Source organism: Oryx dammah, unplaced genomic scaffold (assembly GCF_014754425.2).
Source record: "Oryx dammah isolate SB20612 unplaced genomic scaffold, SCBI_Odam_1.1 HiC_scaffold_13, whole genome shotgun sequence".
NCBI classification, from domain to species: domain Eukaryota; kingdom Metazoa; phylum Chordata; class Mammalia; order Artiodactyla; family Bovidae; genus Oryx; species Oryx dammah.
In genome coordinates, this window is record NW_024070197.1 from 47,856,536 (window position 1) to 47,883,679 (window position 27,144).

General features: G+C 42.5%; 1 protein-coding gene across 1 annotated transcript in view; it reads right to left on the reverse strand.

Annotated features, from left to right (window-relative positions):
• Positions 1–10,062: 10,062 nt before the first annotated feature.
• LONP2 (lon peptidase 2, peroxisomal) overlaps positions 10,063–27,144 on the reverse strand; it is an 81,530-nt gene continuing 64,448 nt past the window's right edge. Inside the window, exons 12-15 of the mRNA XM_040253588.1 lie at positions 23,296–23,438; positions 14,057–14,264; positions 13,428–13,618; positions 10,063–10,474 (exon numbers count right to left, since the gene is read on the reverse strand). Of these exons, the coding sequence (XP_040109522.1) occupies positions 10,253–10,474; positions 13,428–13,618; positions 14,057–14,264; positions 23,296–23,438 (764 nt within the window). The 3' untranslated portion in view covers positions 10,063–10,252. The remainder of the gene's footprint in view (positions 10,475–13,427; positions 13,619–14,056; positions 14,265–23,295; positions 23,439–27,144) is intronic.

Sequence of the window (27,144 nt, forward strand, 5' to 3'; positions counted from 1 at the left end):
GGCCTCCCTGTCCATCACCATCTCCCGGAGTTCACTCAAACTCAGGTCCATCGAGTTGGTGATGGCATCCAGCCATCTCATCCTCTGTCGTCCCCTTCTCCTCCTGCCCCCAATCCCTCCCAGCATCAGAGTCTTTTCCAGTGAGTCAACTCTTCGCATGAGGTGGCCAAAGTATTGGAGTTTCAGCTTCAGGATCAGTCCTTCCAATGAACACCCAGGACTGATCTCCTTTAGGATGCACTGGTTAGATGTCCTTGCAGTCCAAGGGACTTCTCCAGTACTACAGTTCAAAACCATCAATTCTTCGGCACTCAGCTTTCTTCCAGTCCAACTCACATCCATACATGACCACTAGAAAAACCACAGCCTTGACTAGATGGACCTTTGTTGGCAAAGTAATGTCTCTGCTTTATAATATGCTGTCTAGGTTGGTCATAACTTTCCTTCCAAGGAGTAAGCATCTTTTAATTTCATGGCTGGAGTCACCATCTGCAGTGATTTTGGAGCCCCCCAAAATAAAGTCTGACACTGTTTCCACTGCTTCCCCATCTATTTCCCATGAAGTGATGGGACCAGATGCCATGATCTTCGTTTTCTGAATGTTGAGCTTTAAGCCAACTTTTTCGCTCTCCTCTTTCACTTTCAACAAGAGGCTTTTTAATTTCTCTTCACTTTCTGCCCTAAGGGTGGTGTTACCTGCATATTTGAAGTTACTGATATTTCTCCCGGCAATCTTGATTCCAGCTTGTGTTTCTTCCAGCCCAGCGTTTCTCATGATGTACTCTGCATATAAGTTAAATAAGCAGGGTGACAATATACAGCCTTGACATACTCCTTTTCCTACTTGGAACTAGTCTGTTGTTCCATGTCCAGTTCTAATGGTTGCTTCCTGACCTGCATATGTTTCTCAAGAGGCAGGTCAGGTGGTCTGGTATTCCCATCTTTCAGAATTTCCCACAGTTTATTGTGATCCACACAAAGGCTTTGGCATAGTCAACAAAACAGAAATAGATGTTTTTCTGGAACTCTCTTGCTTTTTCAATAATCTAGCGGATGTTGGCAATTTGATCTCTGGTTCCTCTGCCTTTTCTAAAACTAGCTTGAACATCTGGAAGTTCACAGTTCATGTATTGCTGAAGCCTGGCTTGGAGAATTTTGAGCATTACTTTACTAGCGTGTGAGATGAGTGCAACTGTGCAAGTAGTTTGAGCATTCTTTGGCATTGCCTTTCTTTGGGATTGGAATGAAAACTGACCTTTTCCAGTCCTGTGGCCACTGCTGAGTTTTCCAAATTTGCTGGCATATTGAGTGCAGCACTTTCACAGCATCATCTTTCAGGATTTGAAATAGCTCTACTGGAATTCCATCACCTCCACTAGCTTTGTTCATAGTGATGCTTTCTAAGGCCCACTTGACTTCACATTCCAGGATGTCTGGCTCTAGGTAAGTGATCACACCATCGTGATCATCTGGGTCGTGAAGATCCTTTTTGTACAGTTCTGTGTATTCTTGCCACCTCTTCTTAATATCTTCTACTTTTTGTTAGGTCCATACCATTTCTGTACTTTACTCAGCTCATCTTTGCATGAAATGTTCCCTTGGTATCTTGTAATTTTCTTGAAGAGATCTCTAGTCTTTCCCGTTCTGTTATTTTCCTCTATTTCTTTGCATTGATTGCTGAAGAAGGCTTTCTTATCTCTTCTTGCTATTCTTTGGAACTCTGCAGTCAGATGCTTAAGTATATTTCCTTTTCTCCTTTGCTTTTTGCTTCTCTTCTTTTCACATTTATTTGTAAGGCCTCCTCAGATAGACATTTTGCTTTTATGCATTTCTTTTCCATGGGGATGGTCTCGATCCCTGTCTCCTGTACAATGTCACGAACCTCAGTCCATAGTTCATCAGGCACTCTGTCTATCAGATCTAGTCCCTTATATCTATTTCTCACTTCCACTGTATAATCATAAGGGATTTGATTCAGGTCATACCTGAATGGTCTAATGGTTTTTCCTACTTTCTTCAGTTTAAATCTGAATTTGGCAATAAGGAGTTCATGATCTGAGCCACAGTCAGCTCCCAGTCTTGTTTTTGCTGACTGTATAGAGCTTCTCCATCTTTGGCTGCAAAGAATATAATCAATCTGATTTCGGTGTTGACCATCTGGTGATGTCCATGTGTGGAGTCTTCTTTTATGTTGTTGGAAGAGGGTGTTTGCTATGACCAGTGTGTTCTCTTGGCAAAACTCTTATTAGCCTTTGCCCTGCTTCATTCTGTACTCCCAAGGCCAAATTTGCCTGTTACTCCAGGTGTTTCTTGACTTCCTACTTTTGCATTCCAGTCCCCTATAATGAAAAGGACATCTTTTTTGGGTGTTAGTTGTAAAAGGTTTTGTAGGTCTTCATAGAGCTGTTGAACTTCAGCTTCTTCAGCATTACTGGTTGGGGCATAGGCTTGGATTACCGTGATATTGAATGGTTTGCCTTGGAAACGAACAGAGATCATTCTGTCGTTTTTGAGATTGCATCCAAGTACTGCTTCAGACTCTTGTTGACCATGATGGCTACTCCATTTCTTCTAAGGGATTCCTGCCCATGGTAGTAGATATCCATCCAGGTAGATTCCTATTGGCATGAATGCTAGAAAAATGACTCCCTCCTCATTTAATATATTTTTGTGGCAGTATATCATTTTATATTTAAAATATTTTAAAATGTTTTTATTGTAAAAGCAGTATAGGTTTAACATATAGACTTTGCTACACACAAGAGTCTGTAGTTTTATCCATTCAGAGATGATTACATTTTCATTTTCCTAGTTCTTTATGTGTATTTACACATTTATACATTTATTTTGAAATCATATAATTTGGGATCATGTAATTATGTAACTCTCTCACCTTCACACATATCACATGATCATCTAAGCATTTCCTCACTTTAATAATCTTGGAAATACATGATTTTGGGTAACTTTTGTGAAGATTGACTATAATTTTAGCCAGGTCCCCAGCATTGGATATTTGCTTTGTCCAGTTTGTCCAGGTAATTTTTCTGGCTAATTCTAAATAGCCTGTGAACATTTCTAATATATTTTCTGGTTATATTCTTTGGGGTTCTTTTTTTTACATTATTTTAGGGTCATGATACTGTTTTCATTGCTTTCCGGAGAAGTTTCAGTGGAAACTTAGGGTAGTAAACTGAAGGGTTTTGCATTTCATTATAACCTCATGTTTTGCCAATTTATGCCTAAGATAAATTGCGTGTCTGCTGGTAATAAGGTTGATATTTTGGTATTTGTTAACTGTATTTCTTCTTAGTAGTCTTTATATTCTTGGCCTATAGGGATGATGAGATCTAGAGCTGTAGTTAGTTCTTGGTTCATTTGAGATTTGATTTATGAGGTCTAACTCTTGTTCTTAAATCATGTATATTGTAATCAATATCCTACTTTTACTGATGCCCCTACTCCTGGAGTCTTGATGTTTTCTTTCAGAGGACTATATAGATTTAAGTGAAGTGAAGTGAAAGTCACTCAGTTGTGTCCGACTCTTTGCGACCCCATGGACTATAACCCCGTGGACTATGTATAGTCCATGGAATTCTCTAGGCCAGAATACTGGAGTGGATGGCCTTTCCTTTCTCCAGGGGATCTTCGCAACCCAGGGACTGAACCCAGGTCTCCTGTGTTGTATGTGGATTCTTTACCAGCTGAGCCACCAGGGAAGCCCAGTAGAGTTAAGGCGAGGTGATATTCTTTATTTTATATTCTTAAATATTCTTGAATATGAATTTATCCTGTTGAATCATGGACTAGTTTAATATGTTAATGATTGTTGGGGAATTTTTTCTTCTGCTTTTTTTTTCATCATATGTATGCCTGCTGCCACTGCTGCTAAGTCACTTCAGTCGTGTCTGACTCTGTGCGACCCCATAGACGGCAGCCCACCGGGCTCCCCCGTCCCTGGGATTCTCCAGGCAAGAACACTGGAGTGGGTTGCCATTTCCTTCTCCAGTGCACGAAAGTGAAAAGTGAAAGTGAATTCGCTCAGTCGTGTCCGGCTCTTAGTGACCCCACCAGGCTCCTCTGTCCATGGGATTTTCCAGGCAAGAGTCCTGGGGTGGGGTGCCGCCTAGGCCCACAATACTACAAACTTTAAGCTTAAGCTAATGGCTATAAATGTTTTGGCTCACCAAAAATCTTAGTTGTGTCCGCCTTCCCTGCAGCTCAAGAGCTCTTTATATCCAGGAACATCTGCAAATGATTCTACTAATGGTGGAATTTTATTTCATTCAGATTGTTGAGTAGAAGAATTGGTAAGTAACCCAACTGAAACAAACACTGAATGAAAAGCATTCTGGGGGCCAGCCCGTGATCGGCACATTAGATCTAGAGTACGATCAGAACACACAGGGTAAGAGTGACTGTATGACTTACCAACTAGTACTGTAGTCATTTACGTAGGTTACACAAGAAAGGAACAATGTTAGGAAAACCAATAGATTGAATGCACTGCTGGAACCTTAGTCGTTCTCTTCCCCACCTACCGGTGTGATGTTCTAAACATAAAGGATAATTTCGTGGCTCACTGCTTCCAATTTTAAGCTAGTTTTGTTTACCAAAAGAAGGTCAGTTTTATCTAAGAACAGCATCCTCCAAATTCACCCACCAAAATGTAAACTGTGGGCTCTAGGTTCTAACTGCCTGGGTCTCAGTCCTGACCCACTCCCTACTAACTGGTGTAACTTTGCTCCTAGTTCCATCTCTAGGTGTAATAAAAGGTGTAATGATGCCAGCCTCCTAAGAAAATGAGGGTGGTGAAGTGTGCTGCAAAGTGCTTATCCTTATGTCTGCCATTATAGCCTGGTTGTCTGCTAAAACAGACATTTTCCTTAATCTTGTACAGACTTAAGAATTTTCTTTGAAAATTATTTCACTTGGGCTTTTCTAAATTTTGAAAAGCAGCAGCAATGGTTATGAAAGAATACTTGGTTTTATAATAAAGGCACCTTTTGATAAGTTTGTACTGTCATGTTAAGATTAGGGTTTAGCCCAAAAAAGGGTTTTAGTTCCTATTGCCTAGAAATGTACTATGTTAGAATTGAATTTAATTATAAAATTACGATTTTTCATTACGTCCAAGAATGTTAAACACATTCTTTAGCTCATTGATAGTACAAACAATACCTAAGGTGTTCCAAATAAGTGAATTTTCATATCAAATAAAGGTTTTCCTAGATTAAAAAGAAACTTTTGATACAGCTGTTTTATGACATTTCAGTAGTCATTCAATGCATTTGCCTGTTTGTGTCCCTTCAGATCCATTTAATACTCCTAGTTTTGGTGCTGTAAAATTTATTTTTTAGTAACAGTCTAGTTGTCATTGCTGTATCAACTAAGTGTTGCTAAAGCAAAAAAGCATAGGATTGGATCATCATCAAATTAGATCATGACTGTAAAACTTTGTAGTTTTGACATTTTAAGCGCCTGGATAAAATTTTCATGAAGATGGGCACTCAAATACAACTCATTTTTGCCAAAATAATGTGAGCTTGAACAAGTTACACTTAATTAAAAAATAAAAATTCTTTTTTTTACATCTAATAGTCCCAGATATAAAATAAACCACAGATTTGGAAGGAGAATTGGCAAGATTAACATTCTTTGTGGCTTAGTGTCAAGTCCCTTAATTCTAGGAATGTTTTTCTCATTTCAGTGGTCAGTGAAAAAAATAGCCTCACAACATGGTAGACTTTGATAAGGTTTAAATGTGCACCAGTCACCTAGTCCAGGGAGCTCCTGATGGTAGACCTCACTAGGTCACTGTGTTGAGATGACAGGAAGCAGAAAACCTCTGCATTTCAAGCAGCCTTTACAACTCAGATGGCACTGGAAATGGAAATGAATTTACAACTCCATTCTTCTTGTGAAGATGATCTGTACTTTGACTAGAAAGCAAATTTTTATATATATATATAAATTTAACTGTTGGCTAATTACAATATTGTATTGGTTTTGCCATACATTGACATCAATCTGCCACGGGTATACATGTGTTCCCCATCCTGAACCCCCACCCACCTCCCTCCCCATACCATCCCTCTGGGTCATCCCAGTGCACCAGCCCTGAGCATCCCTGTATCATGCACTGAGCCTGCACTGGCGATTCGTTTCACATGTGATAATATACATGTTTCAATGCCATTCTCCCAAACCATCCCCTCCTCGCCCTCTCCCACAGAGTCCAAGACTGTTCTATACGTCTGTGTCTCTTTTGCTGTCTCGTATACAGGGTTATCGTTACCATCTCCATATATACGTGTTATTATACTGTATTGGTGTTTTTCTTTCTGGCTTACTTCACTCTGTATAATAGGCTCCAGTTTCATCCACCTCATTAGAACTGATTCAAATGTATTCTTTTTAAAGGCTGAGTAATACTCCATTGTGTATATGTACCACCGCTTAGAAAGCAAATCTTGACTAATGTCAAGGGAAGAAAAGGAAAGAAACCTTAATTTTTTTACCTCCCCTTATTTAGAAAAATTCAGATATGTTTAATATCCTTTAAATACCACTCACATAGTCAGAAGACCTTAACTGTGGTCCAAGATGTGTGCTGTTCAGTTGCCAACTCATGTCCAACTCTTCATGACCCTGTGGACTGAAGCTCACCAGGCTCACCATTTTTTTTTTGGCCCAAGTTCATGTCCATTGAATCAGTGATGCCATCTAACCATCTGATCCTGTTGCCTTCTTCTCCTTCTGCCTTTGATCTTTCCCAGCATCAGGGTCTTCCAATGATGTGTAAATAGATGTTAACTGTGATGGCATCTTCCACTCTATTTGCATATAGGTGATTAAAACCACTAAAGATGTCTGACATGGTTTGCAGTAAGGTTCAAAACAGAAGGCGCAGAGCAAAGTAAAAAGCATGTGTGCCTCAAGCAGTACAAAATTTCTTGGTTTCCAAGGCACTTAAAAGTTTTATATAGTTTTCATACTCGAAAATTTTAAAAGCCCATGCATAAAAAGCAAGACAGCGCTGGATAAGTACGTTGATTAACAAGCCCTTGCCTGTAGGCCTGCTGAACTGAAATTTAAGTTAGCAGTTCTCAAAAAACCCAGCTGACATAAAGGGTCTATGAGAAACACAAACATTGCTAGAAAGAAGAAAAATACTATGGGTGTAGCCTATCAGGCTCCTCTGTCCATGGGATTTTCAAGGCAAGAGTGCTGGAGTGGATTGCCATTTCCTTCTCCAGGGGATCTTCCCAACCCAGGAATCGAACCCCGGTTTCCCACATTGCAGGCAGACGCTTTACCGTCTGAGCCACCAGGGAAGCCCACTAATAGTCACTAGGGGAACGTAAATGAAAACCACGAGATGCTTCTTCATACCCTCAGGATGGTCGTTACCACTAATGAAAATAGGACTTCCCTGGTGGTACAACAGGTAAGAACCTGCCTGCCAATGTAGGGTTCGATCCCTGGTCCGAGAAGATTCCACATGCTACAGGGCAACTAAGCCTGTGTCCTAACAGCTGAAGCCTGTGCGTTTAGAGCCTGTGCTTCACGAGAGAAGCCAGCACACCACAACCAGACAAAGCCTGAGTACAGTGAAGAAGACCCAGTGCAACCAAAAATAATTCTGAAAAAATAATGAACCTGAGTGCTGGCGAGATGTAGAGAAATAAGACCCTGTGTGTTGCTGGTAGGGATATCAAACGATGCAGCTGTGGTGGGAAACACGGGTTGGGTTCCTCAAACACCTTTCCAAAAGAATGTAAAACAGACTCAGAGACAAGTGCTGTGTACACTCGTTCATAGCACAATAGCCTAGAGGCAGAAAAAAGATGAATGAATAAAATGTGCTATGTCCAACAATGGAATATTATTCAGTCTTAAAGATATGCAATTCTGATACATGATACAACATGGATAAACATTGAGAACGTGCTAAGCGAAATATGCCAGGCACAAAAGGCTAGATATTTATTATATGATTGCACTTACATTAGGTACTTAGAATAGGCAAATTCAGAGACAAAAGAGTGGTTACCAGGGCCTGGGGAACGAAGGGATGTGAAGTTACTTTTTTAATGGACACAGAGTTTCAGTTTAAGATGATGAAAAAGTTTCAGATAATAGTGGTGGTGATTGTACATTAGTGTAATTAACAACCCCATATACACTTTCAAGTTAAAATGGTAAATAATTTTGCCATAACTTTTAAAAAGTAGCAGCTTAGATTTAAAACGACAAACCGAAAACAATGCTAGAGAAATGGAAGGTCATACTGTTAGTTTCATACATGTACAGATTTTCTTGGTCAGCTCCTTTAGTAAGGAAAGGGATGCTCAAAGTCAGAGGGCATGGAAGATGTGCTGCTGTTAAAGGACTGGCACCAATTGCATGCTCAGAACTTCCGAGGAAGAATACAGAGAACTTCCACTTTGTAAAGTGTGCTATGTTGCACTACTGGGTGGGACAAGGCAGAGCAACGTGGGTATGGATTAGCTCCCTCTGGTTGCTGAAAACAACATCATAGTTTCTTTTCCTACCTTGTAAGATGATTGAGCAGAAATAATACCTTCATAGTAGTGACAAGATAGTCAATGAAATGTTTTCAAAATCCCTGGTACCTGCTACCACTGGCCACAGTCCCAGATCTGTTGTCTTCCCAGAACACCAGATTTTTATTACCAGGTCTGAGCACAGTATTTGGGTAATTTGTACACCTTATTCTTATCTAGGGCTTCCCTAGTGGCTCAGATGGTAAAGAATCTGCCTGCAATGCAGGAGAAAGGAGTTTGATTCCTGAGTCAGGAGGATCCCCTGGAGAAGGGAATGGCAACTCACTCCAGTATTCTTGCCTGGAGAATCCCACGGACAGAGGAACCTGGCAGGCTACAGTCCATGGGGTTGCAAAGAGCTGGACACAACTGAGCAACTAACACAGTCTTATCCAAGAAATTTCAAAGTATCTTTACAAGTCTGTTGTTATATTTTGTAATAGTAAGATTCTAAAATAATAAGATTCTAAGGCTGACGAGTACAATTATCTGCATTTTAAAGGTAAGGAAAACTAAGATACAGAAGTTCAAATGCTAGTACATAGAAGTTACTCATATCCTCAAGTTCAGTTCAGTTGCTCAGTCTTGTCCAACTCTTTGTGACCCCATGGACTGCAGCACGCCAGGCTTCCCTGCCCATCACCAAATCCGGGACCTTGCTCTACCTCCTGCCCATCGAGTCGGGGATGCCGTCCAACCGTCTCATCCTCTGTGGCCCCCTTCTCCTCCCGCCTTCAGCCCTTCCCAGCACCAGGGCCTCTTCCAGCGTCTCCTGCCTGTCCGTCCGTGACTCCCGCCGCCTCCGCTTCTGCTCCTGCCAGTGCTCCGTGCTGCTGGCTCCCCCCAGTAGACCCGTCTTCTCCCGTGACTCAGTCCAAGACCCGCATCCTGGACTGAGTCACGGAAGACAAGTCTGCCAGGACTGGGCCCTGGCATGGGCAAGCAAGGAACACGAGGGGCAGTGGCAGGAGTCAGGACACCAAGCACGGGGACCATCCCCGGATGGACGGCTGCCTCCTTCTGGATCTTAGATCACAGACATTTAGGGCCGGTGTGTCTGTCACGTGAGCCAACACAGGCCACTGTTACTCCCCTCAGCAAGGAAGGGGCCTATACTGGGATGTGTAGACCTCGTCAGAGTTTGCTTCACTCGAATACGCTCCACAAAGACCAATAGCTGGCTACAGTCTCACCTTTGCTCAGTTCCCCTTCTGATTGCTTTGAGGGTCCAATAACGTCCATAGGTGCATCTGCTAAGGTAATGGTCTACCCCAACGGTTCCTAACCTTGACTACATGCCAGAACCACCTGGTGGCTTAGCACAGATTCGCTCCTATCCCCTGAGTTTGATTCAGAAGGTCTGCTGATGGGTTTTGAGAGTTCACATTTCTAACAAGTTCTCAGGTAATACAGAGACGTCTGTTTGGAACCATAAGAAAACCACTGTTCTGTAACCTGCCAGGGACAGTAATGAGCCCATTCAAGACAAGAGTTCAATTCCAATTTAATCAATTTATTAAATTAACATTTCTGTAATAAACAGCCACCACTTGAGTGAGGCTTGTTGCTGCTGTGATTATGTTCACAAATTAGGGACATTTTGCTTTACCCCTATTGGTGCGAATAAAATCATGTCAGTACCTTTTGGCGCTTTGTAACTTAAAATTCTGTTGCGACCTGGGTTACAATTTGCTATTTAGGAGACCAGGTCTGGCCTTGACAGTAAAGCCACCATCAAAAGCCGCATTAAGAACTTCATCCAGGCAGCTTGCTGTGATGAAACTCAAATCCTGCCGGACGTTGGCTGGGATTTCTTCAAGGTCTTTCTCATTCCTCTGAGGGATAATGACGCGCTTCAATCCCGCCCTGTGCGCTGCCAGCGCTTTGTCTTTAATTCCACCCACCTGTAAGGAGAGAAGAACGGTAGTAAGTTTATTTATGATCATCCTCAGGCCTTGAGATAAACCCTGACCCACCTTTCTTTAATTGCTATTTTAAAACATCCAAATCACCTTCCATTTCCTTAGAGCTTGAGCTGAGAAAGCCACTAAAAAGGTTAATAGTATATTCTTTACATCAATTAGCACCATGTGAAGTCGCTCAGTCGTGTCCGACTCTGTGATCCCATAGACTGTAGTCTACCAGGCTTCTCTGTCCATGGGATTTTCCAGGCAAGAGTACTGGAATGGGTTGCCATTTCCTTCTCCTATTAATGGAAAATTCTAAACTTTTTTTTTTTTAAATTCTTAATTTTTGACAGGTATGAGCACCTCTTCTGTCCATGATTCCCTTTTATATTTCTATTCCTTTCGGTACTCACATCAGTCTTGTTTATGGGTAGCTCAGGTGTCTGAGGTCACCGCAGCTGTCTAGGGAGAGGCTCTAAAGTGAGGACCCGGGGCCTCCTGCCGGCCAGGACCAATCTGCAGTCATGAGTGAACCGCGACGGAAGCAGATCCCACTGCCCCAGTCAACTTTTGGATGACAGACCGGGCTGGTATAGCGACCACACAGTGAGAGTCCCTGGGCCTGAAGAGCCCAACTAAGCCTCTCCTGAATTCCTGCCCCGCAGAAACTAAGAATAACTATTGTTTTGGGGTGGTGTGTATGCAGCAATAGATACCACGTAGAGATAATCCCTGGAGACAGCCCTTGGACGCTGCCTCCCACCTGCTACACGCCTGCCATCCTATCCCACTGTCACTCTCCTTCCAGGCTTCTGTTTTATGCTGCTGAACTACACTTTCAAGGTTCCTTCGTCAGAGAGAGTTGTGAGATGAACTGAGTCCCTGAATGTATAGCAATGTCTATTCTGCGTTCACATTTAACTGACAGTAAGGCTGTGTATACAAGACTTGATTAAAAATCATTTTCTCTCAGGGTCTTAAAGGCGCTGTATATCTAGTGTCGTCAATGAGTAAGCTTTGTCCTTGGTGACTGGAAAGTCATGAAGATGCAATCCTTTTTCTGAGGTGGTCCTTTCAATCTTTCTTAGGTCCTTTCAAACTGAACACAGCCTTCAGTTCTAGGAAATGTTCTGTTATTTCCTTGACAATCTGTTCTACTCCATTTTCTCAGTTTAGTTAGATGCTGGATCTGTCAGATGGTTTTTTTTCTAAATTCTTTGAGCAATTCCTAAAACCATCATTTTAAGTTCAAGAGCTTTGTCTTAGCCTCTGTTCTTGAATTATGTTTTCTCTAGGCTTAGCAGGCCTTCTTCTTAAGTGCTGCTGCTTTTCTCCATGTTGCATGTAATAATTTAAAACTGAAGGCTTCCTCAGAGTTGCTGTGGCTGTCCTCCCCTGGGAGTGGGAAAGCCTTTACCTGGGTGCGATATGCTCTGAGTGCAGGGGGCCTAGCAGAAGAGCCGTTTGTTCTGGGGAGATTTCAATGAATGCCCTGGGTTTTGTTTCCCATCCCCTTCCTGTTCTCCTGGTCTGAACCTTCTGGCTCTGAGCCAGTGCTTTTCACCAGGGTCCTGCTGGGAAGAATGTCTCTACCTCCAATCCTGTTACATCAGTGGGGATACTTCTATCTTCTAGAAGTTGGCTGAAGTAGAAGTTCCCCACTGACTGATGGCTCCCCACTCATTTTTGACCATTAAAATTTATTCCTTCACTTAGCTTACCGTTTTGAACTAGGAAACTAAAGAGTTTATGGTTAGTAAAGCACTTGCTCGTTTCCTTTTAGTAGTACAGCTAGTGTTAACCACCAAGTCACTAGAAGTGCAGTAGTTCCGGGGCAGTGTGAAGAAGAGAGAGCAACATTCCTTTTGAGTATAGAACATAAATACAGTTTAGGATATGACTTCCTGGTTGAGTTAAATTTAAAAACCCAGAGACCTGAGAGCATTCTTGGCGATCTTAATTGGTGATTCTATGAGCTACTTTCACCATTACTTCATTTAAGCAGAGGTGTTCCCAGAATAAAGAACATTTCTTTTTTTCTCAGTTTGCTATCAAACCTGCCAAAACTTTAATGTAGGCTGGTACTGCTACCTAATGACTTAAACCTCTAAATGATCTCTCAAATTTTATGCATTTTCCAGTGTTTTTATAAGTAGTTGCCAGATAGGCTGGAGCTCCAAAGCCTCATATGTACAGAACTTTTTCAATGTTTAGCAATTAAGAATGGTTAGTCTTTACTACAAACTTCCATTTTGTACTACTTCTTTTCTATAAATTTTTCTATCAATCTATCAATTACAGTAATCTAAGTTCTCTATAGGAGGATAGGAGGTCTCACAGGAATTTCAAAAGGTGAGCGCTGGGCTTCAAGTTTAAAAACAGCTACCGTCCAGGACTGCCCTGGTGGTCTACTGGTTAAGGATCATCCTTCCAATGCAGGGGACACAGGTTTGATCCCTGGTCAGGGAACTGAAATCCCACATGCCACATGGGGTGACTAAGCTTGCCGCCACAACTATCAAGCCCATGTACTCCCCACGCTCCACAACAAGACCAGCACGGGCACTGCAGTGAAGACTCATGCAGCCAAAAGAACATACGCAGCCACCATCCTATCTCACACAGATGCTATATACTTAACAATCCATTAACTAGAACAAAGCCTCAAAGCTTCATCTAAACAGCTAACATTTCTGGTAACCAGACTGGTATTTTTTCCTGTCAGCAAGTTTTCTTTTTTAGTGGAAGGGAAAACATGGGGAAAATCGTCCGTTTTTCCTTTATTTGATCGAAATGTTAAAATCTGAACTGCAGATATAAAAAATACGTATTTAAAACTAAGCCATTCATAGGAAGACAGCAAACCACTATTAGATATTAAAATACTATTAATAAAAATTTTAAATTAAAAAAATTTTAAAACCATATAAACAGGCTTTTTCATACTTACTGGAAGAACAAGACCTCGCAGTGTGATTTCACCAGTCATGGCTACATCTGAACGCACCAGCCGCCCACTGAAAAGTGAGGCGAGACAGGTTGCTATGGTGACTCCAGCAGATGGTCCATCTTTTGTGACAGCTCCAGCTGGGAAGTGCAGATGGATGTCTGTGTTCTCAAGAAGATCAAAACTTCCAGAAGCTTTAAGAAAGGAAAAAAAGATTTTGATGTAGAAAAATTAAACCGGTTTTCTCTTTCTCTGAAAAAAGGAAATCAAAGAGATAAAAATGAATGTTTGGGGTAAATACATCCTTCAAAATATTAGTGGGCAGTATCAGTGGGGGTGTGGAAGAACAGCTTCATTCTATTCCAAGTAGAAGGAAAATCAAAACAAACTCTTGGAATCAGTTTCCAGCTCAGGTTCCAGTCAAACAGTCCTCAGCTGGGAACTGGAATTTCCACTGCAGCTCAAAAGCAAAGGTCTGTGCTTTTAAGGTGAAAGTGATCATTTAAAGCTCTCCTTTATCTCTGTTTCAGAACTGTGGGATACCTCCTGGGTCATGATCCCAAGGCTCTTCTCTGCCCACAGCTTTGAGCATGCCCTCCAGCCCTGCCCCGACCTTGGGGCAGGCCACTCACCATTGGTCAGATGGTATTTCTTGGCATTGCTGCGGAGCCAGCTAATAGCGAGGTGGGCAGACTCCTTCATGACGTTCCCCAGTTGGCCGGTGAGAGTTAACTGGCCTTCGCCATCCATCCGACTTGCCTCCACGAACATGATTTCCCCACCTAAGGGAGTCCAAGCCAAACCGATCGCCACTCCTGGTTGACTCAAACGCTCAGACACCTTGGGAGAAGGAAGGAAGTGAACAGGAAGGTCAACAAGAGCCAAATGCTTTTCAGGCTGACCTAATCACAAAGGCAGGTTCCCCCTCAGAGGACCTAAGCGTACGCTGCACCTCAAAGAACTCATTACTGCGCTCAATTTGGAGTCACAGAGGCTTTCTGCCAAATCAGGAGGTTTGGCATTTATCATAAACAGTTTTCCCTTAAAGTACATATGAATGACTTAGATGCTTAAGCACCACATGCCCTAATTTTCAAGGTGCAAACACAATCGTTTCATTTACCTCAGTATTTTTATTAGGCTGCATATTTAAAAACACTCCAGTGCCAAACTTCATTTCAGGCAATCATGAAATTGCTACCCTCTTTTTAAATATGCTGTTGAGAACTGTTAGTTCCAGAGGCCAAGGGTGAAGGTATTTATTAAAACCCCTGGATTGCACTTCTCCGCCACTCATCTTTACTTTTTCCTTATTGCTGCAGAGATGCTGTAAAGTGCTGGGTCCTCTCTGTGTGCTCAGAGGCCCACCATGCTGCCTCACTGCCTTTTTTTTTAATTCTCAGAAGTTGTCCATACAAATCTGAACAAACCCAAGACACAGCAATCTATATTAGATCAACAAATCCGCTTAGTCCCTTGCTAGTGTTGAGAATAAGCTCTCACTGCCATCTCAAACGGATCGTGTCACTCACCAGAGATTACGAGCCAGACAGGCTAACACATCCAAGTTATGAAAACATAAAAAGTAACAGTTGAAAAACAATCAGGTTAACTTTTACTGCACACACTGAGCCTTCAAATTTCTTTTCCTACAGAAGCTATGCATGTTAGAGGAACTGGGCACAATATATCAACCCAGCACTAATGCAAGCATGAGATTTCTCCACTGAGAGGTAACCTCTCTCAGGTGCAGCAGAGTCTATAGGATGAGTTTCTGGTTAAAGGGCTGGTTGGGGGATGCTCCCTCCTTTTCCAAGGGGCTTAGATGCTGAAAATCCTGATTTTAAATGGATGTGTGAAATCCTTTGAAGCTGTTGGGCACTTATTTTTAATAGTGAACGTAAAAGCCTATTTTTAAAGTTGGTTTTATATTTAAGGTTTTAATTTTATATTTAATGATAAATTAGACACTGGGAAGGAAGGCCAGGCTGCAGTGATGGCTGAGTTGACGCTGTGCACAGTGGATTTCACCTTCGCATCTGCCCTGTTCTGTATCTATTCAAGGAGAAAGATGCAAAAGAACAACATGCAGAAGATCGGTACTATTTAAGGAAAACAGAAACAACTATTTATAACAGTGTTCACAAGGCTTGTTCTTGCTAATATAAAAGCAATTCTCTATATCTGAATGACACTTAGTGGGTGGGAACTTGCCAGGTGTTCCTGTTTTTACTTCATGGCTCTTTTCTAGAGCTGAGTGACCCTAACCAGCCCTAAACAATTATCCTCAATATACTTAATCCTGTGCTAATTTAACAGAAAAACCATACTGCACAACTGTTAGCTATAAAAAAAAAACAATTCCCCCCTTTTTAAAATAGCTAAATCCTCAAAACTCATTTTGTCAAAATAATGTGCCCAAAGAATCAAGAGTAAGATTCATGCTGATTATCACACTGCTTCAAGAAGCCAAGCCAAATGCTCCATTTACTGGAGAGTCGTGCTGCTCTGGGTAGAAGTAACTGGCACATAGTTCACTGAAAGGCAGGAGGGTAGGTAAGGACACGTGGCCGAAACAAAACCATCCAGGCTCAGAGTCACTTTATTCTAGCTTGATGGCAAGTGTTCTAATAGTAACCTTCAAATGGGACTAGTAACAAATCTGTGTAACTCACCCACATACAGGGGTGGGGGAGCTGAGGGCAGGAGTTGCTATCAAACCAAGACTCTCGTGATCAGGCTAATAACAGTCATCTAAGACAGTCAGGAATCCAGGGGCTTCCCTGGTGGTCCAGTGGTTAAGAATCAGCCCTCCAAAGTGGGGGACACAGGTTCGATCCTTGGTCGGGGAACTAAGACCCCACATGCCACAGCGCCACTGGGCTCTCGTGTCTATATATATAGTATTACATATTGGAAAAAAGAATCTGTAACTCAAGAACTTGGAGTCATACTCTTCAAAGTCATTTGTTCTGAAATAATTCTCTTAACTACCAAGCATCCATTTTCTATGTATTTTTCCCTCAGAAATAGTGAGTAAAAGTAAATATGAATTTAAAAGATGAGAAATATGCTCTTTCTTGCTCCTGAATGCAGTTTCCCAGCCATCTTAAACTGTGTATAGAACAATTTGTATTTTATAGAATTCCCTAATGAGATTCAGGACAATAATTTCAGAACTCTATCTATTGCTGCTTTGCTACCAGTTTCTAACTCCATTACTGGTTTGTGGAATCATCAATTATATTAGGTAAGAGAGGCCTCAGCTTGATGCTTAGAACATTTTTCCCTCTAAATGTCAAACTGGAACATGAATATCTCAAGTTCATTTGTCATTCACTTTCCCTTCAAACTGGTGCTTCAGTTTCCTTTATCTGTTAACTAAAGCTTGTTCAAAGAAACGGTCAGTTTCTTCTGTAACAATTCTATCAATCATGTAAATATGCAAACTGAGGAAATGTTTAAAATATTTAATGAAGTTAACGATAGGATATGTCTTATAAAGTATGGCTGCATTCCTAACACTTTGGTGATAGCAGTGTTTAAGGAGCATTTGAGCATCTAATCACTGCCTATTTCACTGTTCTTTCCTCTTGATTAACTCAATAGTGATATTTATTGATATTTGACTGAAATAGTAAATACATGCAACTCTTTGTGGCCATTGAAGGGATGAAATTTTTCCTTCATCCATCAGGGCTTGACTAGAATCTGGCTCCATCAAAGATCACAGGGATAGCAAACCAAAACCTCAGGGCCGCGACAGACTACCTGCCTAACCACAAAGGATAAGGGGCCGCTGATCCCCCAGCACGGGGAGGCAACAAGAGGATCTAGCCAGTGCTTGTCTACAGAGAGCCCTGCAGGGGCGAGGGCCCGTGTCTGGGGAGCTGGGACAGGTGTCTGCTGGGCAGAAAAAGGCCAGGATGCCTTTTCACAGCAGAGAGGCCAGCATGTGCCAAGGACTCAAGACAGGATCATATCGTGGGCCTTCACTCCAAAGCCAAGCACAGCGCCTCACTGAACGCAAAACCTAAGCTGTCAGATGGCTGTGGTATGTGTGCAGGTTTGCCCCGTGGTGGTTACACCACACGATGGTTTCTTTTATAGCTCGTATGGCATACTTTATGCTCCTGCCAGGGCTGTCACCACGGCAGCTCTCCATCTGCCAACTTCTGTTAAGTCTTTGGAGGAATATGTGATTTTTCTAGTTGTAAATGTGTTTCGGCAGCGTTTCCAGCTTGCAGGGGCCCTGGGGTCAGCCTCTGGAAGCAGTGTGACACAGCCCTGTCTGGCCCGACACCAGTGCTGCCGAGAGCCAGCTGCTTTCAGATGCTTCCAGTAAGGAAGGCCTTTCCTTGGCACAACTGACTGGTGGTGGGCAGCGGCGGTGCAGTCTTAACGGGGGTGTGGGGCACGGCAGGTCTGAACCAGAGGGATGGAGGAGGAACTCACTACCATGACTCTCTGGGCATTTCCTCAATGTTTACACACCCTGGTTATTCCTAGCAGCTGACTGTGTCTGTCTGCAAGGGAAGCATGTGGATGGAATCTCCTGGACTTCACCTGCATTCTATTCAGGACGCTTTAAAAAATCTCCATGTCTAGTCTCTTCTTCTCTTTGTTACTGTTTTTTCTAAGGGTAGTGACATCTGGATAAGGACTTTTCATATACCATGGAGGCTTTCATACTCATTATGAATGGAGTCACAACAAATACTCAGATGACAGATTGTCAGGATTAGCAGACTGGACCAAAAAGACTCGTGGCTTGGATGACTGGTTTTCTGAGGCTGAAAATCAAATGCATCCTGGAAACCCTAGAATTTATGTGTTCTTCTGACTGAGTCACCATATTTGCAATCTGTGGGATTAAGACAGTGATCCCCAGAGGTATGTAGGAACTCTTCAAATGTTGGTTTTTTTTTTTTTTTGGAGGGGAGTATGAACTGCAGGATTGTATAATATTTATATAATGTATCTAATTTGTATGTATATCAATATGGAGATATATACATATATGTACATGTGTGTGTATCTAATCATGTGGAGGCTTCTCTTGGTTTCACTAGGATGATAATGAAAGTAAGATTCTCATCTCACCCCAAAGAGGTTCACATAATCAATAAAAGTAATCATAACCAAGTTTACCATTATTAATAGCAATCTCATAACTGACTAGCTCAGTAAGATTCAACAGCTGGGTCCCTCCTAAATCCTCCATATCTGGATCCAGGCCTGCCTTGAGGTGGTGATCTGAGAAGCAGTCAGGGAGAAGGAAGCCTAGACTTCCTTGGGCACCTGCACCTGCTTCACTCTCTCCCATTTTTAAAAACTCATAACAAAGGGAGATCTTTTATTTTCTTTTAAGTGGATTTAACTGATCTTGTTATTGTATATGAAAAAGTGACTAATGATACTGTTCCTAAATTTGAAACCTAGACGAAGTTTCTCATTAGTTCAGAAACTCCTTTTTCAACCTGCTGAGAGAATTCTAAAGGAATGTAACACAAGCAGAAGTGTGCCTTCCTGTCATTCCTCCTCACTGTTAGTTTGCTAGGTCAGTGATGTTTTTTGGTACTGACATTTTTGCAGACTCATCTTCAATAAAAGTAAAGCACAGTAGCCATGAAATTAAAAGACACTTGCTCCTTGGAAGAAAAGTTATGACCAACCTAGATAGCATATTGAAAAGCAGAGACGTTACTTTGCCAACAAAGGTCTGTCCAGTCAAAGCTATGGTTTTTCCAGTAGTCATGTATGGACGTGAGAGTTGGACTATAAAGAAAGCTGAGTGTCAAAGAATTGATGATTTTGAACTGTAGTGTTGGAGAAGACTCTTGAGAGTCCCTTGGACTGCAGGGAGATCAAACCAGTCCATCCTAAAGGAAATCAGTCCTGAATATTCATTGGAAGGACTGATGCTGAAACTCCAATACTCTGGCCACCTGATGCACAGAATTGACTCATTGGAAAAGACCCTGATGCTGGGGAAGATTGAAGGCAGGAGGAGAAGGGGACAACAGAGGATGAGATGGTTGGATGGCATCACCGACTCAATGGACATGAGTTTGAGTAAACTCTAGGAGTTGGTGATGGACAGGGAGGTCTGGTGTGCTGCAGTCCATGGCGTCACAAAGAGTCGGACACGACTGAGCAACTGAACTGAACTGAAAGCACAGTAAGGGATGGTCATGTTATTAAAGCAAATAATAATGAGGCTTATAATAAAAGTCACAGGGACTTTTACTTTTGTGACTAGACATGTGTTTTTAGGATACATGGTGGTTGTACAAACTAGCATTTGTTCGTTTTTTTAGCATGTAATAGGCACTATGGTGGGCTTCCCAGATGGTACAGTGGTGACGAGTCTGTCTGCTAATGCAGGAGACACAGGAGACTCGGGTTCAAGCCCTCGGCCGGGAAGATCGAGAAGGAAATGGCACCCCACTCCAGTATTCTCGCCTGGGAAATCCCGTGGACAGAGGAGCCTGATGGGCTGCAGTCCATGGGGTCACAAAGAGTCGGACACAACAGCACAAATGCACCCACACAGGTACTATGGTGGGTACTTTATATACAACTCACCAGCTTCTAAAAACTCACTCCCTTGCATCAGATGGCGCCAGCACAGTCCAGGGGGAGGGGTTCATCCCTGTGAGTGACAGGCCTCTTCCTCCTCCTGCCAAGTCCTGTTGATGGTGGCTGGATTTCCCATCTTCATACTCTGCCCACCTCCTTCTATATTCAAAACCACTCTTCTCCCTCCTGGCCACCCTGAGTCCCGCCATCACCCTGGGCATCTTCAGCAAGTGCCTGAGACTCATGCAGCCTGGTTTCTTTGTCTCTAAACACCCCCTTGACCCCCAGACATACTCCTCAACCTAACCCAGCCACCCTTACCCTGGTTCTGACTGCCAGCAGAAGCCATACAGCCTCTGAAATCTGAATTCCACCACTCCCTTCCCTGACCACTCACTTTCCTGTCCTTCCAGCTCACTTGTATTCAAGACCACCAACTCTACTATCCTCATGTTATCCACCAGATCTGTCCCAGCTTCACCGCTCTCCTTGGGCACCGAGACGCCTCTGCTCCAGTGTTATCTCTTCCTTGGCCCTTTTTCCATCATCCGTTTCACAAGGGATCTTCATCACAGATACCTCCTCCCATAGCACTTTGCCAGAGACTCTGCTCCTGGGGTACCATCTCTCTCCAGCAAACTCAGTCCAACTCTATGGGATTATTCTGATTAGCGAACAGGCTGCCATATGTAACCCCCTGCCTCTGACCTCCATTGTCCCTTCCAGCCACCTCATTGTGTGCAGTCCATCAAACTGCAGAAAGGAGTTCCCGGCAACCTCCTTCTGCTCCGCACGGTCCAGAGCCTCTTCACACACTCATCCCTCCCTGTGAACCTGCTCTGTCAAGATCGCCCACACCCTCCACGCTGTCAGATCCAGGACACAGACAGCAGACACACCTGCACGCTCCCCCCTCCCGAGACAGTTTCCATGGTGGCGCCGTATCCTCGTCCTGCTCTTACCTGATGGCCTGCTCCTTCTGTTTCTCTCTGCTGTGAAGGCTCCTCTTCTCCTACAGGACCCTAACTGTTCAGGGCCTCTTCCCAGGCTCCCTGCTCTTCACGCTGTATCCTTTTCCCAGGACTTTAAAACTCCTCTATTTTCTAACAACTCTATAATCTATACCTCCCAGTCCAAAACAGAGCACCACAGTTGGTAAGAATAGAAGTGAAACTCTGAGGTAGAGCAGGTATGCCTTTATGTTACATTGCTGTACTTCAAGCAATTCTTTTGCAGCAGAGAGGAAAGGGCAGGAGACAACTTGGCTGCAGGGTGTTGTAGGCGAGTGGAAAGAATGCTGGATTTGAGCTGGATGACTGGCTTCACTAACTGCACCTTCTGTGACTTTGCGTGATTCATTTAAGGTTTTCCCTGTGTGTAAAATGGACGACCCCGAGCACAAAGAAAGCCCTTGTGGATAACAAAGAAATGTTCCATAAATCTTTATTTCATAGATGCAAAAGTTGAGGCAAAAGGTGATGATCATCAGACCACTAGGGGTAGAGAAAGAAACCCCCTGTGAATTCTCTCAGCTATGGAAAAGATGAACAAAATGTTCCAAACTCCCAGACACCAGACCTTCTATTCTAAGATGCTATTTATAGATGGGAAAATGGCTACAGGATTCATGTTGGTAAGAGTGTTCATATGTAATAGCTCAGATGCTACAAGAAAAATAAAATCATTTTTGTAATGATATCAAACAGAGCTGTTAAGCAGTGTTTATAAAATTTCTCTTTTCTGTCCTTTGGCTCTTTCTCCGCTAAAGCTCCAAGAATGTCAGCAATGTTTCCAAACCTAACAGGAGCAAATGTGGCTGGGAGAGAAGGGTCTATGCAACAGAAACAAGGAGCCATCTTTTGTTTTTATTAACTGCTCTGGTGTAAATTCCCAAAGGATGACTGACACAGACTGTTCTGAAAGCCAAGAGCAAAAAGCCTGCTGGACATGCGGGAGCAGAACCTGTCTCCATCGTCACTCACAAGATCCCTGGATTTACTCGGAACAGGAAACAGCTTTCTCAACCAAGATACGTTTTGCTCCACTTCTTTCAACACTTCAAAATTTAAACCCACAGTATCTTAAGAATTCAAATAAGCAAAATAATGTTTCTGATTCTACTGTTCAGGACCGCATTTACTGTCAAGAGTAAATGTGTTCTTGTAGTAGCTGATTGCTTTGGGAACTATTTCCCCTCAGTTTTAAGATTCGAGGAAAATCACATTTTACTGATAGTGGTTTCACATGCTGGATGGGAGACTGTCTTCTGCTTAACTTACCAGATATAGCATCTGAAATTTTTTTTCCCTTTATACAGAAAAGGTGATGGGAAAGCTTCTGAAGAAAGATGCCAGTAAGTTCAGTAGTACATATGTATTTTTCGAGTAACTGCTTCATGAAAGCTTATATAAGCATCCTATGAAATACATCACCATACCTCAGTAATCACAGCTTCAAATACCTATTTCCACCCAGCTGCCTTGACTCAGTCCTGCTCCCAGGCCTTTATGGCTTGGCGTCCCACCATGAGGGATGGTTAGGGGAGCGAGACTTGCACGTGGGTTTAGCCTGAAAGGAACTAGTAATAACAATGGGAGAATAGATCCTGAAAGATGTCATCTGGTCTGCACTAGAGCAGCCTGAAGCTAAAGCCAGGCTCATGTCCTTAGGTATTATGTACTAGGCTGTTTCCCTACCACCTTCTGCCAAGCCTTTGATAGCACACAGGAAGAATTCGTAATTAAAGCACATAAATAGGAATGTAGAATTTCTGAGGAGGAAAGTCAGAGACACTGTTCTTAAAATGGAACTGAATGGAAAGAATAAGATCAGACTGGGTTTCTAAAAGAGCACCCAGGCAAGGTCTCTGGGGCTCTGCAAAAGCCATGTGTATTATCACGCTGTGTTGTGCTAAGTCGCTTCAGTCGTGTCTGACTCTTTGCAACCCCAAGGACTGTAGCCCACCAGGCTCCTCTGTCCATGGGATTCTCCAGGCAAGAATACTAGAGTGGGTTGCCATGCCCTCCTCCAGGGGATCTTCCCCACCCAGGGATCAAACCTACATCTCTTTGGTCTCCTGCACTGGTAGGCAAGTTCTTTACCACTAGTGCCACCTGGGCAGCCCTATTATCACATTAAGTACCAACATTTAATACTAGAGAGAAAACAGTTTTCCAATCTGAAGACGAAATTCAGCCTCACCAAACAGCCAAACATATTTCTCCCCCAATATATTAGGCAACCAACAGAGTTAACAGTTGGGTATCAATGAAGAAACGAGAATGCTCACCTCCATTTCATACATAGGGGGCCCAAGGATGTCTTTCAGAGCATGGAAGTCAATCAAAATTGGCATTTCAGGTGGGAGGGCCAAGTCAGTAGTGTCACTGACAGGGTCGGATTTTCCATCTTCTAAGATGTGTTCTTTGCAACCTAAGGGAGAAAATTTTACTTAAGAACACTCAGAGATGTGCAGGATGAAAATTCATTATCAGTAAACATCAAACAGAAGCTCAGCGGATTTCTAGTAGTTCAGTCACCTTTATACATGTATTAAGGCACAAAAATTCACCTTGTGTATCTGTGGAACACAACAGAAGAATTAGTCTTTCAAGAGCTGCTGAGGATGACACAGAGCGTTGCTCTGTTCAGTTACTTTTACTTGTCCTCATCTCCCCCTGTTAAAGAGTAAGCCCCAGAAGAGCAGCAACCTTGCCTGTCTTCTTTTCAGCCATTTTATTAAGCTAAGAGCAATGCCTGGTACTACTCAACTGCTGGCCTTGAGAGGCCAGAGACTCAAAGGTCAGATGCACAGATCAACGTGTACAATTCTCTGTGAAATCAACACAATTTAAACTGTTCAAGTCCCTCTTCAGAGGAGTTCCATCAGCTGTCCCATTTCTATCGGGCAACAAGAACTTGGAAATGACAGAACCCATGGAAGCAATGCCTCTTGCGTAAACATACAGCTCAGCTCCAAGGTTATCATTTTCCAATAAAAACAAATATAATTGTCAGTGCCTGGTAAGAGAACATGAAGCCTGGCTCGAAACCCCTATAATAATGGACCATTTCCTTTACCTGCCTAAGAGCCCTGGTTGCTGACATCTTGTCAAAGGACTGACTCATTGTGGTTGGGATTAGACATCCCAGGAACAAGAGCCAGCTGCCCTAGCAGACCTTTTCTATTGGTCTTTGTAATTTCAATCTGAGTAAAGAAAAATGTTACTTACATCTATAGCCAGAAACCGAAAATGAGAAGAGGTTTAAAAATGCAGGAAATATCTGGCTCTATTCAGCTTCATTCCCTGCTTTTCTTTTCCTTTAGTTCTGTCATAATTCTTCTAGCTCTTGTTCTATCTCACAAAGTGTTTTAAAAATATTTTTCTTTTATTACTTTCTTTACATATACCCTTCTTTCTGGAGATGATTACTGTATATATTAATACACAATACATGATAATTATAAAGTCACCTAAACATTGTATATTCATATGTATTTATTCTTGTTTTGCTATGATCCTTCTATTCTGATACCTCATGAATTTAAAAGTATTATTTTCTACTAACTCTTTTCTTTTCAAAAGTGACCACTGAATATGTTCAATAATATGAGACCTTAATTTTAGACTCCAATGATAACTGGATACATCCTGGAGTGTCCCCAAGAGATCCCCGTGTCTTGTGGCCTTGCTGTAACATCAGGGTGAAGGCCTCTGTTGGCTTACTATTCTGCTGGACCCTACAAGGCTCTTCTTCAAGACTGAATCATGAGTGCAAACAGACAACAGCTCAGACTTTTTCCTACTTGCTGGCTACCTGACTTTATACAACGAATGAAAGAGAAAACTCTGTAGACTGCAAAGTGCAATGCACACACTGTATCCCAAGTGTGGGTGCTAACCGACAGATAATCCCACAGTCCTACTTCTGCAATGTCACTTGATCTTTGGCTCAATCAGACTCTGAGAAGTCTTCCCCGATCTTTCCAACTTCTTACAGTGCTTACTTATCTGTTTCACAAAATTGAGCAGTTCCTGGGTTACTCGGTGGCACAGGGGAGATTTTCCGCCTGCTGCTCTGTCTGCAGCAGCGCCAATGATCGAGGGTGGGAAGGAACTTAAGTCAACAGCTCAGCTACACACAGATCTCAGAGCGGAACAGAAAGCAGGTGTCACTGCTTAATTAAAATTAATGCACAGGAAAAAAAGCACTACTGTCTAAGGTTACCGTACACTAAAAATGAAGGGCTCTGAAACTCTAGCTGATGCCTAGAAGAGGCTGCAAGTTTCTTTAACCTGTTGTGTTTTGTGTCAGGCTTTCCTGAGATCTGATTACAGTTGCCAGTCTGGAATTCACCATCACAGGAGGAAGGAAAACTGGATGGGTGAAAGCCAATCCACATTTACGTAATCAATGCTTTGGGACATCCCATCACTTTCCGAGTGGAGTAGTGAATTCAGCGCTTTGAGAGTGGGTGGGGGTGGGGAGAGCTACTTTTAATACGACTAGACCTTACAACGCAAAGGATGGCCATTCACTCCAGGCTCTGGGCACAGCAGCTGGGTAATGAAAAAGCAACAAACTTAGAACTAATCTGTGCTTTCAAATATTCCACCATGGAACACAAGCCTAGAGATCTAAAGCTTCATGTCAAGGAAATGGTGCCAGCCAATCAGGAAAGACAGGCTGGCACCGGATTTCAAGAGCCATCTGCCGCACCTTCGTTGTTGTTTAGTTGCTGGGTCATGTCTGACTCTTTTGTGACCCCATGCACTACTGCCCACCAGGCTCCTCTCTGTCCATGGGATTTTCCAGGCTAGAGTGTTGGAGTGGGTTGCCATTTCCTCCTTCTTCAGATTCCTCCACAGGAATCTTCCCGACCCAGAGATTGAACCTGTGTCTCCTGCTTTGGCAGGCGGGCTCTTTACCACTGAGCCACCAGGGAAGCCCCTACTGTACCTTGGGTAACACAAAGGGAGTAAGGAAATGGATTTTCAGAGTGTACACTTTGATTCCTCATTAAACGTCATCTCACCAACATGCCATTCCAGGAATCAGAGCTGAACCCTGAGTCCTCGAATAAGCTTTCAGTACTCAGCTTAAATGCCCCGTTCTCCCTTGTCAGAAGGGATCAGCACCAGGAGAAGACAGTGGCAGCGTCCCTGGGACTCATAATTGGCGCTGCCCCAGATCACAACATTCATGCCAGATGGACTTTCTAAGGCACAGCAAACAACAGCAACAGAACAGGACCCTGTCCCACAGGTCCTTCCTGCTGGAACTGCACAGGTAACTGTCTTCTATGCCCTGATCTTGGGGTAAGCAGTGGTTCTTAACAAATGGGTAACAGTCACATGAGAAAATGATTATTTTACCAAGAAGCTTTTTAAAAAAATAATATTTATTTTTATGTATTTATTTGGCTGCGCTGGGTCTTAGTTGCAGTGGGGCATGTGGGATCTAGTTCCCTGACTAGGGACTGAACCCAGGTCCCTGGCACTGGGGTCTTAGCCATTGGACCACCAGGGAAGTCCAAGAAGTTTAAATTATAAAAGCCAAGTTACATTTTCTGGTTACCAAATTAAAGTAACCAATAAAGTTTAAGAAATGACAAACATTTCTTCAACATTAAAGAGAGTGGAGAGATCTTCTCAAATACTACTGCTTATGGAAATATAAGTTGATTCAATCTTTCTGGAGAGCCATTTGTCAATATATTGAAAGTTTCCTAAATATTCATAATCTCACACACAGTGATTCTATTTCTCAGGAACCTATCTTTAACTTTAAACAAATGCTTAGATAACAAATCTGCTCACTGTAGCACTATTTTTAACAGCAAAAATTAGATCCAATATAAAGATGCAACATTAGGAGCATGATTAAGTAAACTGTGGTACACCCACAGATCTAATAAAATACTAGACAGTCACTAAAACTGCTTTCTAAGTGTTCTTTCTAATTATATTTTTTCCCTAAGTGTTTTTAAGTGATGCAAGAAAAGCCTTTTGGAACAACATCAAATGGAGGAAAGACGAGTAAAATTTCTCATGCCATGAATCTTACTAATATAAATGTATATAAGAATGAAGTTATATAACACAAAATGTTAATACAAGTTGTTCCCTGAGTTATG